The sequence below is a fragment of the Tenrec ecaudatus genome, chromosome 4 (assembly GCF_050624435.1).
Source record: "Tenrec ecaudatus isolate mTenEca1 chromosome 4, mTenEca1.hap1, whole genome shotgun sequence".
NCBI lineage: Eukaryota > Metazoa > Chordata > Mammalia > Afrosoricida > Tenrecidae > Tenrec > Tenrec ecaudatus.
This window is the reverse complement of record NC_134533.1, coordinates 170,284,890-170,306,117: the sequence shown is the minus strand read 5'-3', so window position 1 is coordinate 170,306,117 and position 21,228 is coordinate 170,284,890. Positions and strand designations below refer to the sequence as shown.

Sequence of the window (21,228 nt, the reverse complement as noted above, 5' to 3'; positions counted from 1 at the left end):
ACAAAACATTCTCCAGTTCAGCACCATCTACATGTATAACTCCTCGCCATTGACCGCACTCTTTGTGTTGCTCAGCCACGATTGCTATCCCTCACCAAACTGTTCTGCCGCCATGAGAATGAACTCAATGCCCCCAAGCAAAGCTCTTCCTCTTGTTCACCTATGGTAACCCAAGGTCATGCTCGGTTTCTTTTCTTGGTTTTTTTTTAAAGTAGTTTTCTTGATATAATATTCACATATCATACACTTCCATATTTAAACCACTTCTAAAAAGGGTTGTCTACCTATCATCACAATCAGCTCTAACGCTCCCTCCTCACTCCCGCATCCACTGATCATTCCCCATTCCGATCCCCCCACCCCCGTTCCTGCAAAGCACTGCATCGGTTATTGTCTCTATGCATCCACTCCTTCTGTGTTTCCTAAACTGGAGACCTAACAGAAGCAATAACCAATGAAATGAAACAGAAAGAAACTAATAATAAAAATAAAGACTAAGAAAGAAAAGACCACCAACAATATTTTAAAACTCAGAGAAGAAATTTCTGTCTTGGAACAATTGAGAACTATTTGGACATAGAGCAAGAGAGTGGTCAACTGACCAAGTTATCCTATTATACCATGGTCCGATCCACTGTAGTCAAGTCTACTATCATCTCTGTCGGTAGTAAAGCTGTTCGAGGGCCTCGCCTGTGACCAGAGGGGATGTGCCAGAGGCCCAGTCCAGCCAGACACTGCGGATGGATTGTGGGTTCCCACCATCCTCAACAGCCTTCTATTGAGTGTTCACAGCCTAAGCTCTGATACTTTTCCCCTTATCAGATTTGGATTTTGCTAACATCTTTGTGCTTCTCCTGTGTGGTCTTAGTTGACACCTCACTTGGATGGCTGCTTGTTTGAATGCAAGCCTTTAAGACCCCAGACACTACACCACTTGATAGTCAGGTGACCCCAGACACTACACCACTTGATAGGCAGGTGACCCCAGACACTACACCACTTGATAGGCAGGTCCCATCTGCTTTTTTCACCACACTTTGCATCCTTATCTTCAGTGATCTTTTCAAGAAGGCGTGTATCGAGCAGGGCCATGTCAGAAGAACTGTCTTTAGATTCGCGCTAGAATTATTGGAGCCCAAAAATCCAACTGCTTGTCCCCAGGTTAAAACCAACTCTGGTTTACTTTGACAGTCACATTATGACAAAAGCAAAAGCCAAAACCAGAACCAGCAAGATCAACAACAACAAAGTAAACAAACAAAACAAAAAAAATCCAAAAAGAAAAACATTATCAATCAGGGGTTAGGGTATAAGGCAATTGCATTAATAATATCAATAATTTATCCAATGGCATAGAATTGAAGGTACCTGCAATCCATGAGGTGTTGCTTTGTACAGATTGATGTCTTCGTTGACGTTGGTTTACACTGAGCATGGGGATTGGTGCCAGGGGGAAAGTTCCTTGCCTCTCAGACCCAAACCTGTCATATTCATGCAAGGGGAGCATTGAGGCACCAAATACATGGTGTCTCTGGGTCTCCTTTTGTTGGACACCCACTAAGCCAGGGGTCCCACCCAAGGTCCAACAATTGCTGTCTCCACAGTATTGGCATGTCCATCCCTTGTATCCTCTCCCCTAAGTCCAAGGGTCTAGAGAAGATAAGCATTTAAGACCTCGTCTATTCTTTCTCTTGGCTGGTCACCATCTAGTTTCTTCACCATACTTTGCTGTAGCACCCATATCTTCAGTGATCTCATCAGGAAGCCCAGCATCTGGCAGGGCCATGTCATAAGAACCAATTGTTCTTAGACTGGGGTTAGAATTTAGTGCAAATCCAAACCCATTCATCTATGTAAGGCTTACATGTGTCTCTGGTTCACCTTGGAGACATTATTGCCAGGTCTATAACTCTTTACCAGAGCAGACAACCGCATTTTCTCCCACGCAGAGAACCCTCAGTTTGGTGGGTTCAAACTGCCAGCCACTCATTCAGCAGCTGAATGCTAACCTGCTGTCTTAGCAAGGCCCCTAAAAAGGAAATGTTCCACATTGTCTATTTAAACTTGTGAAAATACAGACTATCCATAAAAATATATTTCATATGTTCTACTTTTATGTGATAGCTATTTGTCTAAGAAACTTCACACCATGAAAAAGATCTGTTATACAACAGTAGCTTCTTCGGGAATGGGGGTTTCAGGGCTAGCGTGCTTCGGATGTACATTCTTTTCACCTTTTCAATTGGCAAGGTAACCCTTTATGCTCTGTGCTTTGTAGTTTTCGAGCAGAAAATCAATATCTACTGCAGTGAGGTTCAAGACCGTGACATGGACACAGAAAGCTCCTCAGTAGAGCACATGCCATTTGGACCAGCCGCTGTTAGAAGACAACAGCGTTGTCTGCATGTGTGCTGGTTGCATGTGCCACGTGTAAGGCATAGCCTGCAGGAGGGCATACAACACCAGATGTCATCGGCCCGTCTTGATTCGCCGCACTCACTGCCACGGAGTTGGTGCCGACTCACAGGGACCCGAGAGGACACAGTAGAACTGCCTCTGCGGGTTTCTGAGCTTTTAACTCTTCACAGGAGTGGAAAAGCTCGTGTTTCTCGCACAGAGCAGCTGGTGGTTTTGAACTGCTGACCGTGCAGTTAGCAGCCCGGTGTGTAACCCATATGCCACAAACCCTAATTGACCAAATGCACTCTTTCCAAAGATCTCAGACATAGGCATAATTAGACGTGTGGAGAAATAGACCAGACTGTCAACGTCCTTACCTGTACATGATTTAGCTATCAGAGAATTTTATTTCGGCGATATCCCCTTTTGATGTGGTGCATGTATACAATGAGCATGCAGCACAAACTAACCAGCTTCCGGGGACAGGAAGGAGGGAAGGAACCCCTGTAAGTTGATTTACCTCCTATCAGGTGAGCCAAAGAGGCTTCCTTTGGTAGGTTCGTAGGGCCCAGCGCGAGCTCCAATGCGAGTGTCGTCAACCCGGGATGAGCATCCTCGTGTGCCCTTCCTCACTCAGAACCATGCGTCTGACACACACACACACACACACACACACACACACACACACACACACACACACACACGGCCCTGCCGGGCTGCTACAGTGGGCTCACTGCCTTCAGTTCTCTCCCACCCTTATTCGGGCTCTAACCTGAGCAATCTTCCGACACACCCCCGCCCGCCCCCGCCGCGGTCTGCCTAAAACACACCGTGACCCTTTTCATCTCTGGAGACCATGACTGTCCTAACGCACACTTCCGCCCGACCGCCTGCTGGGCTCCTGGGCGCAGGGCTGTGCCTCTCCAGACGTCAGCACGGCCCTCTGCCGGCGCTCCTGCTTAGCACCTTGCAGCCTTGCATTGGTGGTTTTGTGTTTTACGGTGTTTAGGCTCTTCTGCACGCTAACTTCTTGGGTTTCAGGAACTGTGTATTTTTCCACTTGTATATTCACCAGTGCCAAGCCAAGGGCCTTTCCTATAGCAGGTGCTCAATAAATGCATACTGAATCGAATTAAATCAATACCTCTAGGAACATCTTGACAAATCTAATTAGAGGGAATTATAGTTCTAAACCTGCTGCCTAATTACAGTAAATTTCCGGTAATTTCCCTCTAATCAGTGGAGGGTGTTTGCCTTTTGGTTTTTATTGTGCTTTGTTTCCATTTTTATTGGATTTTGAACTAATTTTTCTTACTCGGTCTCTGTATTGGAAAAATAGCAAAGGACTATTTTCACTGTACCACACTGTAAGGGTTGCGGCGTAGGGGCCCCTTGTGGGCTAGTGGTTAAACACATGACTGCTAACTGAAAGGTCGGCAGTTCAAACTCGCCAGCTGCTTTGTAGAAGAAAGTCCTGGCAGTCTGCGTCCTAAAAGCTCGCTGCTTTGAAAGCCCTATGGGCCAGCTGCCTCCGCCTGTCAGGGTCACTAGGAGTCTCAAGGCACTTGGTGGCCATAGCTTTGCTTTTGAGGCTTGGTTGGTTTCTGGTTTGGCTTTTTAATCATTGTTACGTGATGAGCACATTTAATGTCTGAGAACAGTTTTACATTTTTAGCAACATTGAGTAGATGGTGTAGCTATAGCCATGCAGCTTATCCACATGCAGTTTCTACTTTTAACATCCGACTTTATTATGGTCCATTCATTGTAATGAATGAACTAATAGGATTTTGTTATTGATTTGGTTTGCTTGGGTTTTATTAATTATTTTACTCAGGGGCTCTATCAAATCTTATAATGATCCATCATTCAATTATATCAAGCACACCTGTACAGGTGTTGCCATCAATGTTTCCAAAACATTTTCTTTCGACTCGAGCCCTTGGTGTCAGTTCCCAAGGACGTTATTGTTCACTTGGGTCCGTTACTTACTCACATTTTCTGATTGTTTTAACCAAGTGGCCTGTTTGGGTCCAGATTTCCATCCAGGAAACCACGTGGCATGTCGGTGGCATATCTTCCCAGGTTTCCGTAGTTGCTCCACAGGGTGTGGCATCCAGAATTATAATGTATCGCCCAAGGCCGGAAGGGTCATATTAATTGCGTATAAATCAAGCCATCACGATTTTCTTCCAAAGGCTTGTCTGCACCTCCAACAGATACTGTGGCATACTCCTCTCTTCCCGTCAGCCCCTGGCAACCGCTGGTCCATTTTCTGTCTCTGGGTGTTGGACTGATGTAGACATTCCAGAGAAGCGAATCAGATAACACTTCTCCTTTTGTGCCTGACTTACCGCGTTTGACACAGTGCCGTCAAGACGCATCCACGCTGTGGCGAGTATCAGCATTCCACTAGTTTGTGGCTGGCTCACACCTGCACTCCATGTGTGCATCTCATCACGTTAGTCCATGCATACGCGGGTGTTCCCTTGGTCTGTGCACCTGTGGGCTCCTTCCTGTAAATAATGTCGCTCTCAGCGGTAGGCGCATGCATCTGCTTGCATTCCTTCCAGCTGTCTGCCCAGGAGTGAGATTCCTGGGTTCCATAGTAAGTCTGTGCTTAACTTTTGGAAGAATTTCCAACTGTTTGTCATAGCGAATAAGACACCGTTTTACATTCTGGCGGCAATACCCGAGGTTCCCGTTATATCTTAAATATGAGAGCAAACAAACAAACCAAACTGGAAGTAAACAGCCCGCAGGGTGGGGTCCCTGGACAGACAGCTGCTCTCTAGTCAACTGCAGCTCCGGGTGACCCACCATCTAATGGAGCGGCACGTCGCCCTGTCCTGCATCGGCCCCAGGATGGCAGGCCCCTGTGCCACCGTTCTTGTGAGCACAGTGCTGGTTCTCCTTACTGAAGGTCTCCTCGCCTCGCTGGCCCTCTGCTTCACCAAGCACTATGGCCTCCTCTAGCAGTCTGTCCCTTACTGGCAAGCCCAGAGCAAGCAAGTCAGACAGGGTTCTCTTGTAATCCATAAGGTAACTCACTGGCCAGTTTTTGGAAGTAGGTCTCCAGGCCTTTCTTCCTAGTTTGGGTTTGTTTTGTTGGTGTTTTCTTTTGGTGGGGAGAGGGTGTCTGAAACCAAAGCCTCACTGTCCTCAAGTCGATGCCAACTCCTAGCGACCCGTTAGGACAGAGTAGAACAACCCTGTACGTTCCCGAGACGGATGGTTTCAAACTGCTGGCCTTTTGGACCGCAGCCCCACGCATAACCACCACGCCTCCAGGGCTGCTTTTGTTAGTCTGCAGGCTTCTCTAGCTAGTTCCCCAAGGGTGACCCCGCTCTTATTGGAAATGGCATAGCTTTTGACCCCACAGTAACACTCCACCCACCACGGGGGCCCCTGCCCAACCCAAATCTACTCCATCCGTCAAGAGAGCAGAGTCACTAGACTCCTAAGAGCCTCCTGCTGTGCAGCAGAGCAAAACATCAGCCAGCCCCGTGTCATCCCCACCACTGAGTCCAGCGGGTTGGCGGTTGTGCCCGTCTACCTATCCAAGGGCATCGTCGCTCAGGGGGAGTTGTGCTTCTGCTGGCGGTTGTGGAACCACCTGGAAAAACAGAGGGATGACATTGCACAGCATGGTGCTTATTGAGAACATTATCAGCCTCTCTGAATTGCACACATGAAAAATGTTGAATTGGCAAATGTTTGGTTCTATGTTTTTACCAGCACACACACACACACAATGAATATGCACAGGAAACATATTTCTGGAAGGTACATCACCAAGAATATTCTTTCTTCTGATCTCAGACCCACAGGAGCCCCTGGGAGCAACGAGCAGTACAATGTGGGCATGATGGGGACGCACGGGCTGGAGACGGCCCACACCGACTCTTTCAGCAGCAGCATTTCCCGAGAGGGGACCCTCATGATCAGAGAGGTGAGTCGCTCTAACACCTGCGTGGAGGAAGTGCGTGGCTTCAGCGGCTTTTACGTGAGCACTTTCCCCAAGGATGCTCGTGGCATCAATCATGAGCCGGGGGAGTGAGGAGGGGGGAAGTTAGTGCTCCCAAATGGAGAAGTGATTTTAATCCTGAGCCTTCTTTCCAGCCTCCTTCTCAAGCTTTTGCAGAGTGACTTAATTATAGTAGTGTAAATTCTTCCTTCGGAGGCATGTAATTCAGAATAGAGAGTCTGGGCCTGAGGCTGTAAAACTGGCCAGCCCAGATGTTTCCTTCAACTGGAAAAGCAAAATAAATGGTCTCTGGATAGGGCCCGTGGCCTTGTTCTGCCTCCTCCCCACTCCACCCCCATGGTTTTATCTATTGGTATTTTATTTAGAAAATGCTCGGTAGTTCCAAGACATGGTAATATCATGTAATGAAATCATTCAACCCTTTGGGGTAGGAGGACAAAAAAATCTGCAGATCTGCTTTTAAATGCACCTTAGCACTTGAGAGGATTCTCTATAAGAAAGCCTGGGAATATCACTTGGTTTGGAAGGACCACGTGTTCCCTTCCACCCGCTCTTTTGAAGTGCAGTCCCTCCCCACTGTGTCAGCTAAACAGGGTGGTCCCAACACCCTTAACTTTTCTTCTGTCCCGTGTCACTGGCTCTGGGAAGTCTTCACTTGTGAGGAAAGTCATGACCAAAGGCCTCTGCCTTTCTCATCTCTAGGATTTCATGAGTAACAATGTATAAGACATAGGCTGGTTGGGAGGGCTAAATGTAACCATGAATCCATGGTGACTATTTTACTTTACCCCTTCTCCCCAAAGACTTGACTTCTCCTTTGACTCTCAGCTCCTCTCCATTCCCTCTAAAACACATACCGCATGCCCTCTCTTTCCTCAGCCAGGGCAGGGTGGGGAAACCCCACAGGCCTTGCTGTCCCAGGGGAGGGCCGGGACAAGGGAAGAGGACGCCTCCCTTTGTTAGGAAGAAAGGAACTGCAGTTTGGAAACAATAAAGCCTTTCATAATAGGCTGTGGGGCTATCACGGGAAGATGGGTTGGCAGAGCCCTCACTAGATGCCATTTGTGTCCTTGCAGAATCTTTCAAGTAGGCTGTAAGGAGTCCGTTCAGGGATGCTCACACAAAAAAAATGCACTTGGCTGCAGACACTGACTGTGGTGGGTGGACGTGTCAATGCAAGTGTGGAGGGCGACTCTCACTACCGCCCGCCACCTGGGGAAACAGGAGGGAGAGCCTTTTGGAGAGAGTTCCTCTCTGGCTCCAAATACAAGGGCTCCAGGGGCCCGTGGGGTTTGACATTTCCTTGAGCCTTTGTAACGCGGAGTCAGTCCCTGGAGGCAGCCTTGGGTCCACGTGTTCAGTCCTGGTGCCTGCCATCTCTCAAAGGTTACAGAGGATATAAAACACTCAAATATTGTGTGACCACTTCAATCACACTGGAAGTCACATTCATCAGTGTCTCAGATGAATTTGATTGGTTGAAGGACCAAACAAACAAACAAAAATTCTGTTTCCTTTGTCCTCTTTAGTTCCAAATTCTGCCGTTCCCAAATGTGGGCTTAAAAAAAAAAAACTTCAGTTAAAATCCATGAAAACCACATGCTTTTATAAAGAGAAATGTAAGATAAAGTAGCTTCCTAAAAAAACCTCAAAACCCACTACCTTCAAGTCCAGTCTGACCCACAGCGACCCTCCAGGCCAGGGGAGAGCTGCCCCTGTGGGTTTCTGAGACCGTGACTCACTGCAGGAGTAGAAAGCCCCGTCTTTCTCCCTCTGAGCAAGTAGTGATTTCGAACTGCTATCTCTGCGGTTATCAGCCCAGACCATAACCCACTGTGTAACCCGGGCTCCTGAGTAACAAAGCCTTGTAAGAGGCCAGTTCCTCAAGGTGACCGTCAAGGAGGACTCACTGAACTGGTTGTTGTTCTCGTGTGCATAAGCCAGCCAGTTCCATCAGCACCTACCAGGTCTATTTATGGCCCATGAGCTTGTACATGGTACTTAGTTACTGCTGCCAAGGCGCTTCCAACTCACATCCCCTCTGCATCTGTGCTTCCCCATGGGGATGCTTCCTTGCTGTAGTTTCAGAACGCAGCACACCAGCTCTCCTGTGCCCATGGGAGCCTGTCTGCCAGAGGAGCTCGCCTCCCTTCCCCACTCCCTGCCATTCCTCACCTAGCAGACCCGGGTGCGTCCGGCTCGGCCTTCTCTTCCCTCCGGAAGGCGTCACTGCGACTCCGCAAGCCTTTGTCCAGAGCACCCCCTCCCAGACGAGCCGGCAACTGTGCAGTGTCTGACCCCGGAGCCAGAGTTCTAACCTGTCATCATGTCCGCTCTTTTGGTTTTACATAATGAGTGGGAGGAGGACAGGACATTTCATTCTTTTTTTATTTTTGAGTTAAGAGGGAAAGGCGTGGCAGGCAAGGCTTGGAAGCGTTTCATGGCAGGAACCCAGTGAATCTGCCCGTCCTGGGGACTGGAGCGAAAGCTCAAGCGTGACCAGGTGCTCACGCAGCTTCTCTGGATGCATAGCTGCCGCTCCCTGCCCTTCCCTGCCTTCCTCGAGTTTCTCCTTTGTTCTTCCCCCTTTCTGAGGATGAGGCTTTTCTTCCTGCACACGCACGTGCTCTGGACCCACGCGAGTGGCGGAAGCATCAGCAGCCCAAGGCGGACTCCTCTGAGGCCTTCCAACCTTCCGGCCAATTCTGACACCATCCCTCCCTCCCAGGGCGCTCTCGACGTCTCTGCTAGGGCCAGTCATTCATGGCAGTGAAGACACGGGCCATACTCATAGCCGGGGAGTTTATGAGTGAAGTAACAGGGACAATTCGGGTTTACGAAGGCTCAGAATATGATTATCCAATCAGGACAGTTTCTTCTCAGCCAGGCCCATTGAGCCTGGCCCCTGGTCTGCCCCCACTCTGCTTAGACACCTGTTTCAAAGCTCTTTGAACTCTGCTCATAGGGCCTCAGAGGGACCCCACACCACCAGCAAGCCTCCTAGCCAAAGGAACTCGGGTTTTTTTGCTCTGTGAGCCGGGAGCTCACCTTGACGTCTCCATGTTGGCCTTCTGGCTCTGCTGCCCCCATTTCTCGACCTCTCCGTCCCCCTGGCTCCGGGGCCACTACCCTCTCTCTTCTGGGTCAGGGAGGTTCCACGTAGGGATCTCGGGTCCATGGGATGGGCTCGACTCCTGCTTCTTCTTTCTTAATGAGATGCTGCTTTCTGCCTCTGAAAAGGAGTGTTGTAAGCCAAGTGGGTTGGCAAGATTATTCAATCAACTTATTAAGGCTCCCTACACGTTATTTGTGTGCTATCACCCCCCAAGGATGCCATGTGCCTTATTTACATAATTAGCAAGCTACCAAGTTCCCTCAGAGGGCCTCAGGCACCTCAAATTTTGCACAGTGCGACACGGTCATTCGGTGGGTGTTACAGGAACTATGGCTAGAAGAGCCATCCCCAGTCGTTCACTGCACCACAGGGGCCCTCCTCCCAATAAAAGGTGTTCACCGCATCCCTGTCCATCTGCTTGGCACTGGCAGACTGGGCGTGCTTGGTCCCATGCAGCTCCAGTGGGAATCTGATCCCCCGTGCCTCGGGGGGTCCAACCAACTGTGGCTAGACAGGTAAAAGCACCAACGGCAAACAGGGCAGCCCAGAGCCCCTGGGACCTAATACCCGACAGCCTAGGTTCCAATCCTGACTTCCATGAAATTCCTCCAGGTGAGACTGTTTGACTGGCTGCTTTTTCATCTGTCGAAGGGACACCTTAGGCTCGTCCGCGGTGGGCTGGTGAGGACTCGATGAGGTGACAGCCATAAAGTGCTGAGAAGAGTATTGAAATGCTTTTAGTGTCCGTTCCAGGAGGGTGTGGAAGGGGCTGAAGATTGCAGAAATTCTTGGAGGTCTCTCTTTTTTTTTCCTTTTGTCAAGATTTTTTAATTTCTGATTTTATTTATTTACCTTATACTTAAGTATAAGCCGACCCAAATATCAGCTGAGACACCTAATTTTACCACCAAAACGGCATTTAAAAATGTGCTGATAAATCTGGCTTCTACATAGGTCTGTGTGGTATTTATTTTGATTTTATTGTCAAAATTGCCACCATGGTGGACCTCCCGGGGTTCTGGTACCTTTGTCCCAAAGGCTCTTAGCAGTAGTTCCACTGAGCCTCTGTCTTTTTTTCCCTCTCTGGTCCTTTTTGTGCCCACTCTTCAGCCTGAGTTTGACAAGTGTGTTAGTCCTGGTAGACTAGAGAAACACTCATGTGTTTCATAGACACTCGTGTGTAAGAAAGGGCTTTTTCTCCTCCCTGGGAGATGGACAGCAGAGAAGAGGGCGGGGGGAGACATCAGACAGTGTAGCATATGGCAAAATATTAATAATTTATGAATTATGAAGGGTTCATGAGGTAGGGGAAGTGGGGAGGGAGAGGGAAAATAAGCAACCGATTTTAAGGGTTCAAGTAGAAGGCAAATGTTTTGAGAATGATGATGGCAACAAATGTACATATGCGCTTGACAATGGATGGATGTATGGATTGTGATAAGAATTGTACAAGCCCCCAATAAAATGATTTTTTAAAGAAGAAAGAGCTTTATAGACAAGAGCAATTGAATATTGAGAAAACATCCCAGCCCAGTCCAAATCAAGTGCATAAGTCCAATATTAGCCCATTTGTCCAATAACAACCTATAAATTCCTTGTCAGACTCATGCAACACAGGCAATGATGCCTAATACAGAAAAATCACAGTGGGAAGTCTTGTGGATCCAGTGGCCATAAAGGCATCTCAGATCGGGCAGAGGTCTTTATGTGGCTCCTCCAGCTCCAGGGCTCTAGCATAGCTCCATGTGTCTTGTCCACAGAAATGTCTCACAGGGAGTGGGTGTGTGTCCTGGCTCCAGCGAGCTATTGACCTCTTCAGTGGTTCCAAATGAGGTCATCAAGCTGCAACCTGATTGACAGGCTAAACCCCACCCCTTCACTCTTAAATCTCGAATTGACAACAGATTATGTAACTACCACAACAAGTTAGTTAGCTTTGTCCTTCTAACCAGTGGGAGCAGGTAGTTGACTCTTCTGGTAAGTGATGAGTTCTTCCTTAGCCAGTGTAAGAATCCCAGCCCACCACTCACTAGTTCGGCTTGCTCTTGACTTTTGCACCTCACCCCAAAAAACCACCCTCAGAAGTGTGAGAGCCCGTTTGCTCTCTCAAGAGCCTGCTCTCACTTCCGGCCCAGGGCAGGTGCGTGGCTGGCATAACAAGTCATTGCAGGCTCCAGAAGGCAGAAGCCAGACTGAGGTGGGCAAAGAAGTGGCATGGAACCTGCTTGCTCCCCACCCCCACCTCGATAGCTCCATGTTCAGCAAAGTGGCCCACACTTTGTACCCACTCAGAAATGCCGGGTAAAGGAAAGAGAGACAGCGTGGCAGAGAGCAGAACCAGACCGGCTCTAAGAAACCTTGAAGAGCCAGGTGTATAAATGTCATTCAGTGAGGCACTGGTTCCAGAAGGGCTGCGATGGGCACCTTGGCTCCCAGGAATCAGACTTGTCCTGTGATCCGATCTTTCTTCCCCCAGGTTTGGGGGCTGAGAGCGTGTTCTGCAGAGCAGCAATTTCCAAACCAGATTAAAGATAAGAGAATTTCTCTAAGATGCTTTTTGAAGCTCCCTCATGTTTATTTACTTACAAATCATACATCTTATCTGCCTTACAGTGCTAACATATTCCATACATGATCAGAGTTTAAACCAGTTGCCAGGCAGTTGACTTGGACTCATGGGGACCCTTGTTTTGCACCTTAGGGTTTTCATAGCTGTGACTTTTTTTTAATGAATCATTTTACTGGGGGCTCTTACAGCTCTTGTAACAATTCATGTATCTATTTGTCGAGTACATTTGTATATATATTGCCAGCATCCTTTTCAAAACATTTTCTTTCTACTTGAGCCCTTGGTATTAGCATCTCTTTTTTTCCCTCCTTCCCATATCCTCCCACCCTCGTGACCCCTTGACAAATTATAAAGTATTATTATTATATCTTATACCATCTTATACCTTCCGTTATCTCCCTTTCATCCACATTTCTGTCGTTCATCCCCCTGGGGGTGGGGGGCAGGTGTTATACGTCCATCACTGTGGTCGGTTCCCCCTTTCTCTGCCTCTTCCACCACCTTTCCCCTACCCCCAGCTGTTAACTTTTGAAAGGAGACCCCAGGATCTTTCTCCCCTAGTGTCCCTGAATCAGGTAAACCCACTAGCCTTTCGATGAGTAGCCAAGCACTTCGCGTTTCCCCTCCCTCCAAAAAAACCAAACCAAACCCACGGCCATTGATCTGATTCCAATTCATAGCAACCCTGTATTGGGTTCCAGACACTGTAACTGTTTTCTAAGTAGTTTTATTGGTGTGTACTTCACATATCATACAATGTAATTACTCGGTCATATTAAGGTTGGAGTAGTCATCGCCACGTCAGTTTCAGAACATTTTCTTCTCCTTGTGTTGTTAGCTCCTCGTTTCCCTCATCTTCTCCTGCTATGCCCTTGGGTATCTACCAATCCAGTCACTCTGTGGATTTACCGATCGTGGATTTCATAAACAGGAAATCATACAAAACAGGAAGCAAACCAAAAAATGACACAACAATAAGACGATTTAGAAAAACCTCCATCAAAAAGAAAGCAGAAAAATTAAAGACGAAAACAACTTAACAGTGGGTCAAAGGGAGATCAAGTGATAAGGTGCGACACTTTCACCTGACGCTAAATCTCTCGACGCACAGTTAACTTCAACCTCTCATTCGGATCAGCTAGTGGGTTTGAACCATTGACCTCGCAATTGGCAGTCCAAGGCTCACCCAACAGCGCCACCAGAGGGACTCCAAACCCACGTGGGAGACACAAGAGGGCATACAAGCAGTGTTTCAAAGGATGAGTTCCCTTTGGTCCTAGCTAGCATCACAAGGCACAGTATTCACTTATGGAGAGAGAGTCAGCAACCGTGATGCTGAAATTCAGTCGACAGTTGAGAGACAGCCATCTTTTCCAATAATTCCCCTTGTCCTTTCCATATGCATGAAACTCTTGTCAGCTCTGATCAGTCGGTCAGGGTTTTGACCTCAGGACTGGCGAAAGTCCTATGAGGTGCTGGGTATGTGTCGTCTCTGCTGTTTGCTCGTTTTATCCATGGGCTTGGATTACTAGTGTACGCTCCCTCTGCTTTTTTCCTGGCAAGATTTAGAGTCACGGATACTTGTGGTGGGTTTATTTCATCGAAACCTGGTGATCTGATCAGCACATCCAGTTCTCGGGTGCACGCACAGCCCGAGAGGAACTCACAGACTGAGCTTCCCCTTGGCCCCTCGCTCCACCGTGTGGACTTCCCATTTCCCCCGAGGGGACCCCCATGCCATAGGGGTGCCCTGAGTGCCCTAGATTCCCAGGCAGAAGCCCTCGGGATCCACGTGTAAGCTAACAATTGGCAAACATGCCGTTGCTCTCCTGTTTTCTGAGGTAAACTCTAAGTCTAATGGTCTCTTCCCGCGTCCCAGTGAATCCACTTGGACACCATGGTGCCCGCGCTGGGTGAGGGGGCGTGGCCCTGGGGCCCTTGGCCCCTCACCACTGCAACCCTCCCCCTGTGTTGTGGCCCCTCAGACATCGGGAGACAAGAAGCGATCCGGCCACAGCGACAGCAACGGCTTCGCCGGCCACGTCAACCTCCCAGACCTGGTGCAGCAAAGCCACTCTCCGGCTGGAACCCCGACCGAGGGCATGGGGCGCGTGGCCCCCCACTCCCAGGAGATGGACGCCGGGACTGAAGTAAGTGCTGGCCAGCAGGTATGCGAGTTCCGTGCTGCTCCCGGGGTTCAGATGCCCCGCTCTTGGCAAGAAAGAATGGGGTTTGGCCAAGCTCCAGGAAGAGTTGGTCCAGTTCCTACTTGCTAGGTATTGATACAGGTCCCCCAGATGGAGGAAATCGTAGAAGCCGAGCGCTGACACTCTCTCCGATAGCATCTGGGCCAATGCCTGTGTTTACAAGCAAGCTCCCGAGGCTCAGAAAGGTTTGGTAATTCAAGCCCTAGGCCCAGAGGTACTTGGTGACAAAGCCAGAAGCTGAATTGAGACCTCCTGTCTGCCAGGCCAGTGAGCAGAACGTCAGCCCGTAGAGTCAAGACCAAAGATGCAAAGCTGCATTGTCTTCAAAGCTAGTGTTTCACGGGGCTCACACACACAACATGTAAATATGAGTAATTTTCGGAGGAAAGTATCATAGGAAGGAACGCTTTTTAGAGCCAACACCAATCCACCCACCTTACCAGGCCAGAGTGGAAGGTCCCGGAGGCCCCACGTGAGATCCTTCTTGATTCTATGCACTGATGATGGAGTGCTGCTGGGTCTATATCCTTAGTGCATTGCCTGCCAGCTGTGTCAGCAAAATTGCTTGTACTTGAACAGATAAGCTCTGTCACCACTGTGATCTTCAAGTATTAAGGCACCCACCTATGGCCTAAAAGGTAATCTGCTCCCCGCACTTCCTGCGGTCTGCTAATTAATGACACCCCCCACGACCACCCCCCCCCCATGCATCACAGCCAGTGAGAAAGCATACCAGGAGAGGCCACCAAGAGAGCCAGACACTTTGACCAAGAGGGTCTTAGTGTGGGAACAGCTGGAAACGCCAGGTGTCTGGAGCAAGTGGTACCTTAGTGAGAGCTTCTTCGCCTTAGTCGCCCCTGCAGTGTTGGTGTTCATCGGCTTTTCCGACTGTTCTTGCTCATTATTAGTACGGCATGGGGAGCAGCACCAAAGCCTCCTTCACTCCCTTCGTGGACCCCAGAGTGTACCAGACGTCGCCCACCGATGAGGACGAAGAGGATGAAGAGGCGGCAGCAGCAGGTGAGCTAGAAGGGGTTTTAGAAACATCTTGGTTTCCCTTCCTGGTGGGGCCTGAGAAGGGAATCAGTCATCTGTTCCATCAACACCGTTGCCTAGTTTGTCACTCTCTTACTGAGAAGGCGATGACGATGATGGTGATGATGGTGATATTATTATTATGACTACTACTGTAGGAGTCCTCAAAGCAACTTTCTTTCTTTCCTTTCTCCATCCCCTTCCCGCCTCTCTTCTATTTTGCTTCTGGTAGGAACCCAGAATTATCCAGGGACCCTACCAAAAGCCGTTCCTCAGAGATCTCTGACCTCATCGCCTATTTCTCAGCAGCAGTTTCTGGGTACAGTGCTATGCACGTAGTAGGCAACTCAATACACGCTTGTGGGCCTGTGTTGAGTTCTAGGTGTGTGCGTCCCACCACAGAGGCCTGGCTGACGTAGGGGGGAGCGTTTGGCTTTCTAGACTTCTGCAGCCCCCTAATCCTCAAAGTCTGCTTAGACCCGTGTGTCCAAGGATCAGGGGGGAAGGGGAACTTTGAGGGAGCAAAGGTTTCCTGCTTGGATGACAGGAGATGGGGATGGTGTGTGCTGAATGTTAGAAGATTAATATTATTTTGCTAAACATCTCGAGTCATGTCTATAAGCCTGATTTTCCTAACGGATAAAATGCAGCTTCTATGTGAATAACTTAAAATTTTATTCTACTGGAAAAAGGGGCATAAAGTATAGACAGTCTCCCAGTTCGTTTGCCTTCACCACAACACACACTACATGGGAAAAGCCCCCCGTGTTCTGAAGCCCCGTCTCCACCTCCCCATCGGTTGTCTTTGAAGAGGTCACTGACTTCTCTGATTCTCTTTCTCAAAGCCCTGTTTACTAGCGAACTTCTTAGGCAAGAGCAGGCCAAACTCAATGAAGCAAGAAAGATCTCAGTGGTAAACGTAAACCCAACCAACATTCGGCCCCACAGCGACACACCGGAAATCAGAAAATACAAGAAACGTTTCAACTCAGAAATCCTTTGTGCAGCACTGTGGGGTAAGTCCCTGCTCTTTGCTCTTCCTACTGGCCTGCCCCTCAAACGCGAAAAGCCTGTGTGGGTCGCCATCAGAAGAGCCGCGGCTGATTTGTGGGGGTTAGATTCCTAACTGGGGACCCTGTGGCCTCAGGAGAGGCCCAGAGCGGGGTTAATGTAGAAAGAGTTTATTAATCTCCTCCTACCTAGGATGTGGGAGCCCTGGTGGGGTCATGGTTATGCGTTGGGCTGTGATCTGAATGGTCTGCTGTTCGAAACTACCAGCAGCTCCTCGAGAGAAAGACTGGCATTTCTACTCCCGTAAAGAGTTACATTTTTGGAATCCCATAGCAGGGTCAGCGGGAGTCAGCACTGACTCAATGGCAGTGAGTGGTGTTGTCTTTGCTCAGGGCGACAGGATCCAATTCAGAACACTTTGTCGGCTAGCAGTGATGCGCTAAAGCCAACAGCTCAACTAGTCACCACTCACCTCTCACCACTACGTGCCAACCCTGTGCGTGCGATGTGCCCACACACTGCCTCTGTGACCTGCTCCATGCCCTACAAGGGGAGCAGTGGCCTCACCTCCATTGATAGCTGAAAAACCAGCAGAGCATATTGATGCGACTGACCCAAGGCCAAGCAGCTAATAGGAGCACTACAGACTTGGGAAGCACCACAGATGCTAAGGCTTACATTGAGTTCCAAGCGTCAGTTCCAGCTGCAGGTCGGATGAATAAGATCCGCAGGCTTTCCTTGGCCCCAAGCTCGGTATCGCTATGATAGGATGCTATCAAAGCCACGGCCGCTGTGACTGCACTCATCGTGTACCGATCGAGGAGGGCCAGGCCCCTCTGTACCATCTAACGTGCTCTAGAATGGCAGTGTAGAACGCTGTACTCTTACAAGGGCAAGAGCCTTTGAGAGGTGAGCGAGACAGTTGGAAAGAAGGCAGGATGGCCGTCTTTAAATGTCTAAAGAGTCAACGAGTGGAAAAGGGAGTTGATCGGTCATGAGACGCAGAAGGCAGAAGTCTAGCAAGCACGACTCCCCTTGTAGGGTGCTGAGTGGGTCCCAGAGGCAGAACGTGGGCACATCACACAGGCAAGAAGTTGGAGGAGAGTCCATATTCATTGATAGAGACCATTGTACAGTGTACCTTTCGACATGGGAGTGTGTGGGGGGGGGGTGTGTGAGAGAAAGAGAGAGAGAGAGAGAGAAAGAGAGAGAGAGAGAGAGAGAGGAACTTTTAGGATTATAGCTATCCAGACAGGACCACTATTGCCGTAGCTTTAATAGTGGAGATTTTTGCATTAGCGAGGTTAGATTAGATTTAGGTATCTAAGTCCCTTACAGTCACTGTTTATGTGGTTCTCCGGCCAGTCGGCCTTTGTTTGAATTGTTTTTTTAGCTCTTCGACAGAGGACACAAGCTTGAGAGTTTATGACATAGAGAGTTACGTCGGGGTGTGAGGAGGACGGCCTATGCCGTGGGAGAATGCTAGTCTACGTTGAAGGCGAATACTCTAGAACACAGCGTGAAGCAGGGTGGGAGCGAGCGTGGTGGGAGGAGAAGGATGACATTTCCAGGGAGAGACAAGCAAGAGGAGGCTGCTACTGGACAGGAATAAAGGCACATTGTGCTAGCACCTCCATGGTGCTCAGGAAGGGCTCTTTACCCTTGGTAATAAATGGCTGCTTGTCGTGGACACTGCTACTGGTTTATAAACCGGCCCTGGAGATTTTCATTACCAGAGGGACAATCATTGAATTACGGTGTCCGAACCTCTTCATCTCTACCCCCTGCAGTAGCACCTACTTGCACATTGATTTATATCTACAAAGTAGTTTCCCCACATTGGACGGGGGCCCAAGATGTAGTCGAAGGAGGCCTGTAGGAAGGCATTGTTCCCTGCTTTTTAAATTTGCAGGTGTCAACCTCTTGGTGGGAACAGAAAACGGCCTGATGCTTTTGGACCGGAGTGGACAAGGCAAAGTCTACAACCTGATCAACCGGAGGCGATTTCAGCAGATGGATGTGCTAGAGGGGCTGAACGTCCTCGTGACAATATCAGGTGTGTGTCTTGGAGGACTGAGTACTGCAGGTCTGCACAGGTAGGAAGGTGGGCTCCTTATTCCTGAAAAAGCAGGGAGTTCGGCCCTGCCCAGCTAACAAGTCCTGTGCCCAAGGACAGAACTGTAGCTAGAACAAGATCACCCAGGTTTTCTAACATTGTCTCTGACCTCTGATGGGAAGGGTCTCTCCTCTGCACTAAGTAGGAATTGCACGGAGACGTAGCACAAAGGCAGTATCTTTACTTCCATCTTTGCCAGGACTAGGCAAGGAGCTCTCAAAGGAGTCGGTGCTCTCGCCTCTCCAATGGAGAAGTAAGGAGATAGGCCTCAGGGTGGAGGGGTGGAGGGGAGATTTGAGAAACAGAAATTTCTCTGTTCCGCGCAAGAAAGGCTCGGGCTGTTCCTTTGGCAAGTGCAGCCGGTGAGCGTGTCTGGTAGAGAGATGGCCAGTGGGAGAATCATTGCTGCTAAACTCTGTAGCTTCCTGGGTCCCAAAAGAAGTTTTTTTAAAAAAGGAAAGCAGATGGTATGAGAGGAAAGTCCTGAGTATTGTCCAGTTAGGAGTGGCTCTTGAAAAGCGGTGAGTAGTAAAAGCAAAGAGGGGTTTGATGACCAGAGCTTCCCCCTTCCCCACGCATCTTGTCTAGTGTGAAAACAGCTACCCAGTGGAACCGGCTGCCCGCCTGTTGTAGAGTCCGCCCTTAAGAACTCGGGGACCGTGCGCACAGCGGGACAATGCCGCCTGGTCTCCCTGCTGGTGGTGGGTCAGCTCGTTGTAATCCACGGAATCTTCTATGGCTGCTTTTTGGAAATAGACCATCAGGCCTTTCTTCCTACCTGGTGGAGGTGTGAAACTCCAGGCTGTACCCCAGAACCATGGGTCCCACTCAGGAGTGGGAGCTAGGCATCAATCTATTTGAGATTACCAAGAGGCTTCCAGTGAGCCGCCAAAACTGAGAACCAGAACCTCACAGTCAGTCCTCGCTTGGCGAGAAACAACACAGGGCCGCAGGACTGAACTGAGAGAAAGTCCAGCTGTCCAGCTATTTGGGGAGGATGCCTCTGCTTGGTCGACGGCCCCTCTCCCTGTATCCCCTCTGCCGAATGCTCATTGATGAACCACTTTTTAGGCTTCCCAAGTGAGGGTTCACCAAGTAAGTTCTTCCATTACCGAGTGAATTCAGTTCTGCCTCGTCCTTTGCTCTGCTTCATTGCTTTTTTGACTGCTGTGCTCGGAATGAAGACGTGCAGCAGCCAGGCCCCTCCCAGAAGTAGAGGTGCACCGCAGTCACGTCCGGGCTTCCTGTCCCTATTCGGAAACGTGCAGCCATTCCTCTTATGTTGGAAGGCAGGTGGGGACAGCGGCTTTGAGACCTCCTCCCTGTGTTGACAGAGACCAGAGGAAGCACCGGCCGCCTGTGGTCCCTGCATAGTCTAGGCTTTTGATAACAAAAGGGAATAAATAGTAACGCCCCAGTGGTTCCCTTCATTTTCGATTTGAAGTCACTGTCGTCAAATTCGGTGTGCAGTGTTTTTTGACTTTTCTTGTCGTACAGATCTGACCTAGCAAAGACCAAGCATGGGAGAAGTCAAAGTGAAATACCGCCCCCAGCCTTAGATACTTCGGAAGTATTCAGGAGTGCTTAGGAAAAGCCACCTCAATGGAAACCCACATTCTTTACTTATCTGTCTTAGATCATTTAGTGCCTACATAAGAATGCTGCTCCTTGTGTGCTCCTTATTTTCTAGATGTTTCTTGGTCCTGTGCTTTCCTTACTGCAGAGTCACTTTACCAAATGGAACACATAAGCCTTCTTTAATTTTTACCCAGTATTCACATCCGCTTACCTGTTTTTGTGTCACCTTTCTTTCAGTAGAACTCAACACCCTAAATTTGGCTAGTGTTTTCTGATCACCTACTTGGCTGTTATTTTTCTTGCCTCATTTTTAAATTCCCTCTTTCTGGGTAAGTGAAATAAAACTCCTACAAGCTGCTGTCTTTGAAGTCATAGATGGGAGGAATAAGAGACTCCCTGTTAACATCTGCTCTTGGCTTCCAGGGCCAGAAAAAGACCCTCACCTGTAACTATGTAAAGTCTTCCATTGTGGATGCGCGCGAGTGAGTTTCTAATATATGGAAACTCTGGTCAGCCGCACGGTTGCAGAAAATGCTTCCCTTTGTCCTGGGAAGAGACAGTAAGACAACCGGACTCAAATGCAAAGGAGCCCTGGTGGCACATTAGTTAAGCACTAGGCTTGGGTCAGTGGTTCGAACCCACAGCAGAATAGTCCTGGTTATCTACTACCACAGATCTGGCCGCTTTGGAGCCCCCCGCTGGGGCAGTTGTACAGAACAGAGTCATTCTATAGCGGTGCCAGGAGTCAGCATATATGCACCGGCACAAAAGAGCAACACACTCAAAGAAGCCACCTGAAAATAGAGAGCAAACAGGGAAGTGATGATTTGTCAAAATCCTTCACCATCTCGGCCATTCCTCCAGGCCCACATGGGAACCTGGTTGATAATTCAAACGTGCTGGCGGGCAATGGGCTATTATGCCTTCACACTGAGAAAAAAAAATCAGTTCATTAATTAACATGGAGATGATGGAGAGATTTGGTTTTCCCAACAAGCTCCAATGAAAATTTTTTTCCAAACAGGAAAGAAGAATAAACTGCGTGTCTACTATCTTTCCTGGCTCAGAAACCGAATCTTGCACAATGACCCAGAAGTGGAAAAGAAACAAGGCTGGATCACGGTTGGGGACTTGGAAGGCTGCATCCATTACAAAGTTGGTGAGTCTCAGCCTGAGAACTGGCAAGTTGGTTTGTTCATGCAACCAACA

General features: G+C 48.9%; 1 protein-coding gene across 1 annotated transcript in view; it reads left to right on the top strand.

Moving 5' to 3' along the window:
- Positions 1-21,228, top strand: part of TNIK (TRAF2 and NCK interacting kinase) — a 443,318-nt gene that overhangs the window by 406,213 nt on the left and 15,877 nt on the right. The window contains exons 21-26 of the mRNA XM_075547026.1: positions 6,223-6,352; positions 14,058-14,222; positions 15,188-15,299; positions 16,160-16,330; positions 18,238-18,381; positions 21,044-21,178. Coding sequence (XP_075403141.1) covers positions 6,223-6,352; positions 14,058-14,222; positions 15,188-15,299; positions 16,160-16,330; positions 18,238-18,381; positions 21,044-21,178 — 857 coding nt within the window. The remainder of the gene's footprint in view (positions 1-6,222; positions 6,353-14,057; positions 14,223-15,187; positions 15,300-16,159; positions 16,331-18,237; positions 18,382-21,043; positions 21,179-21,228) is intronic.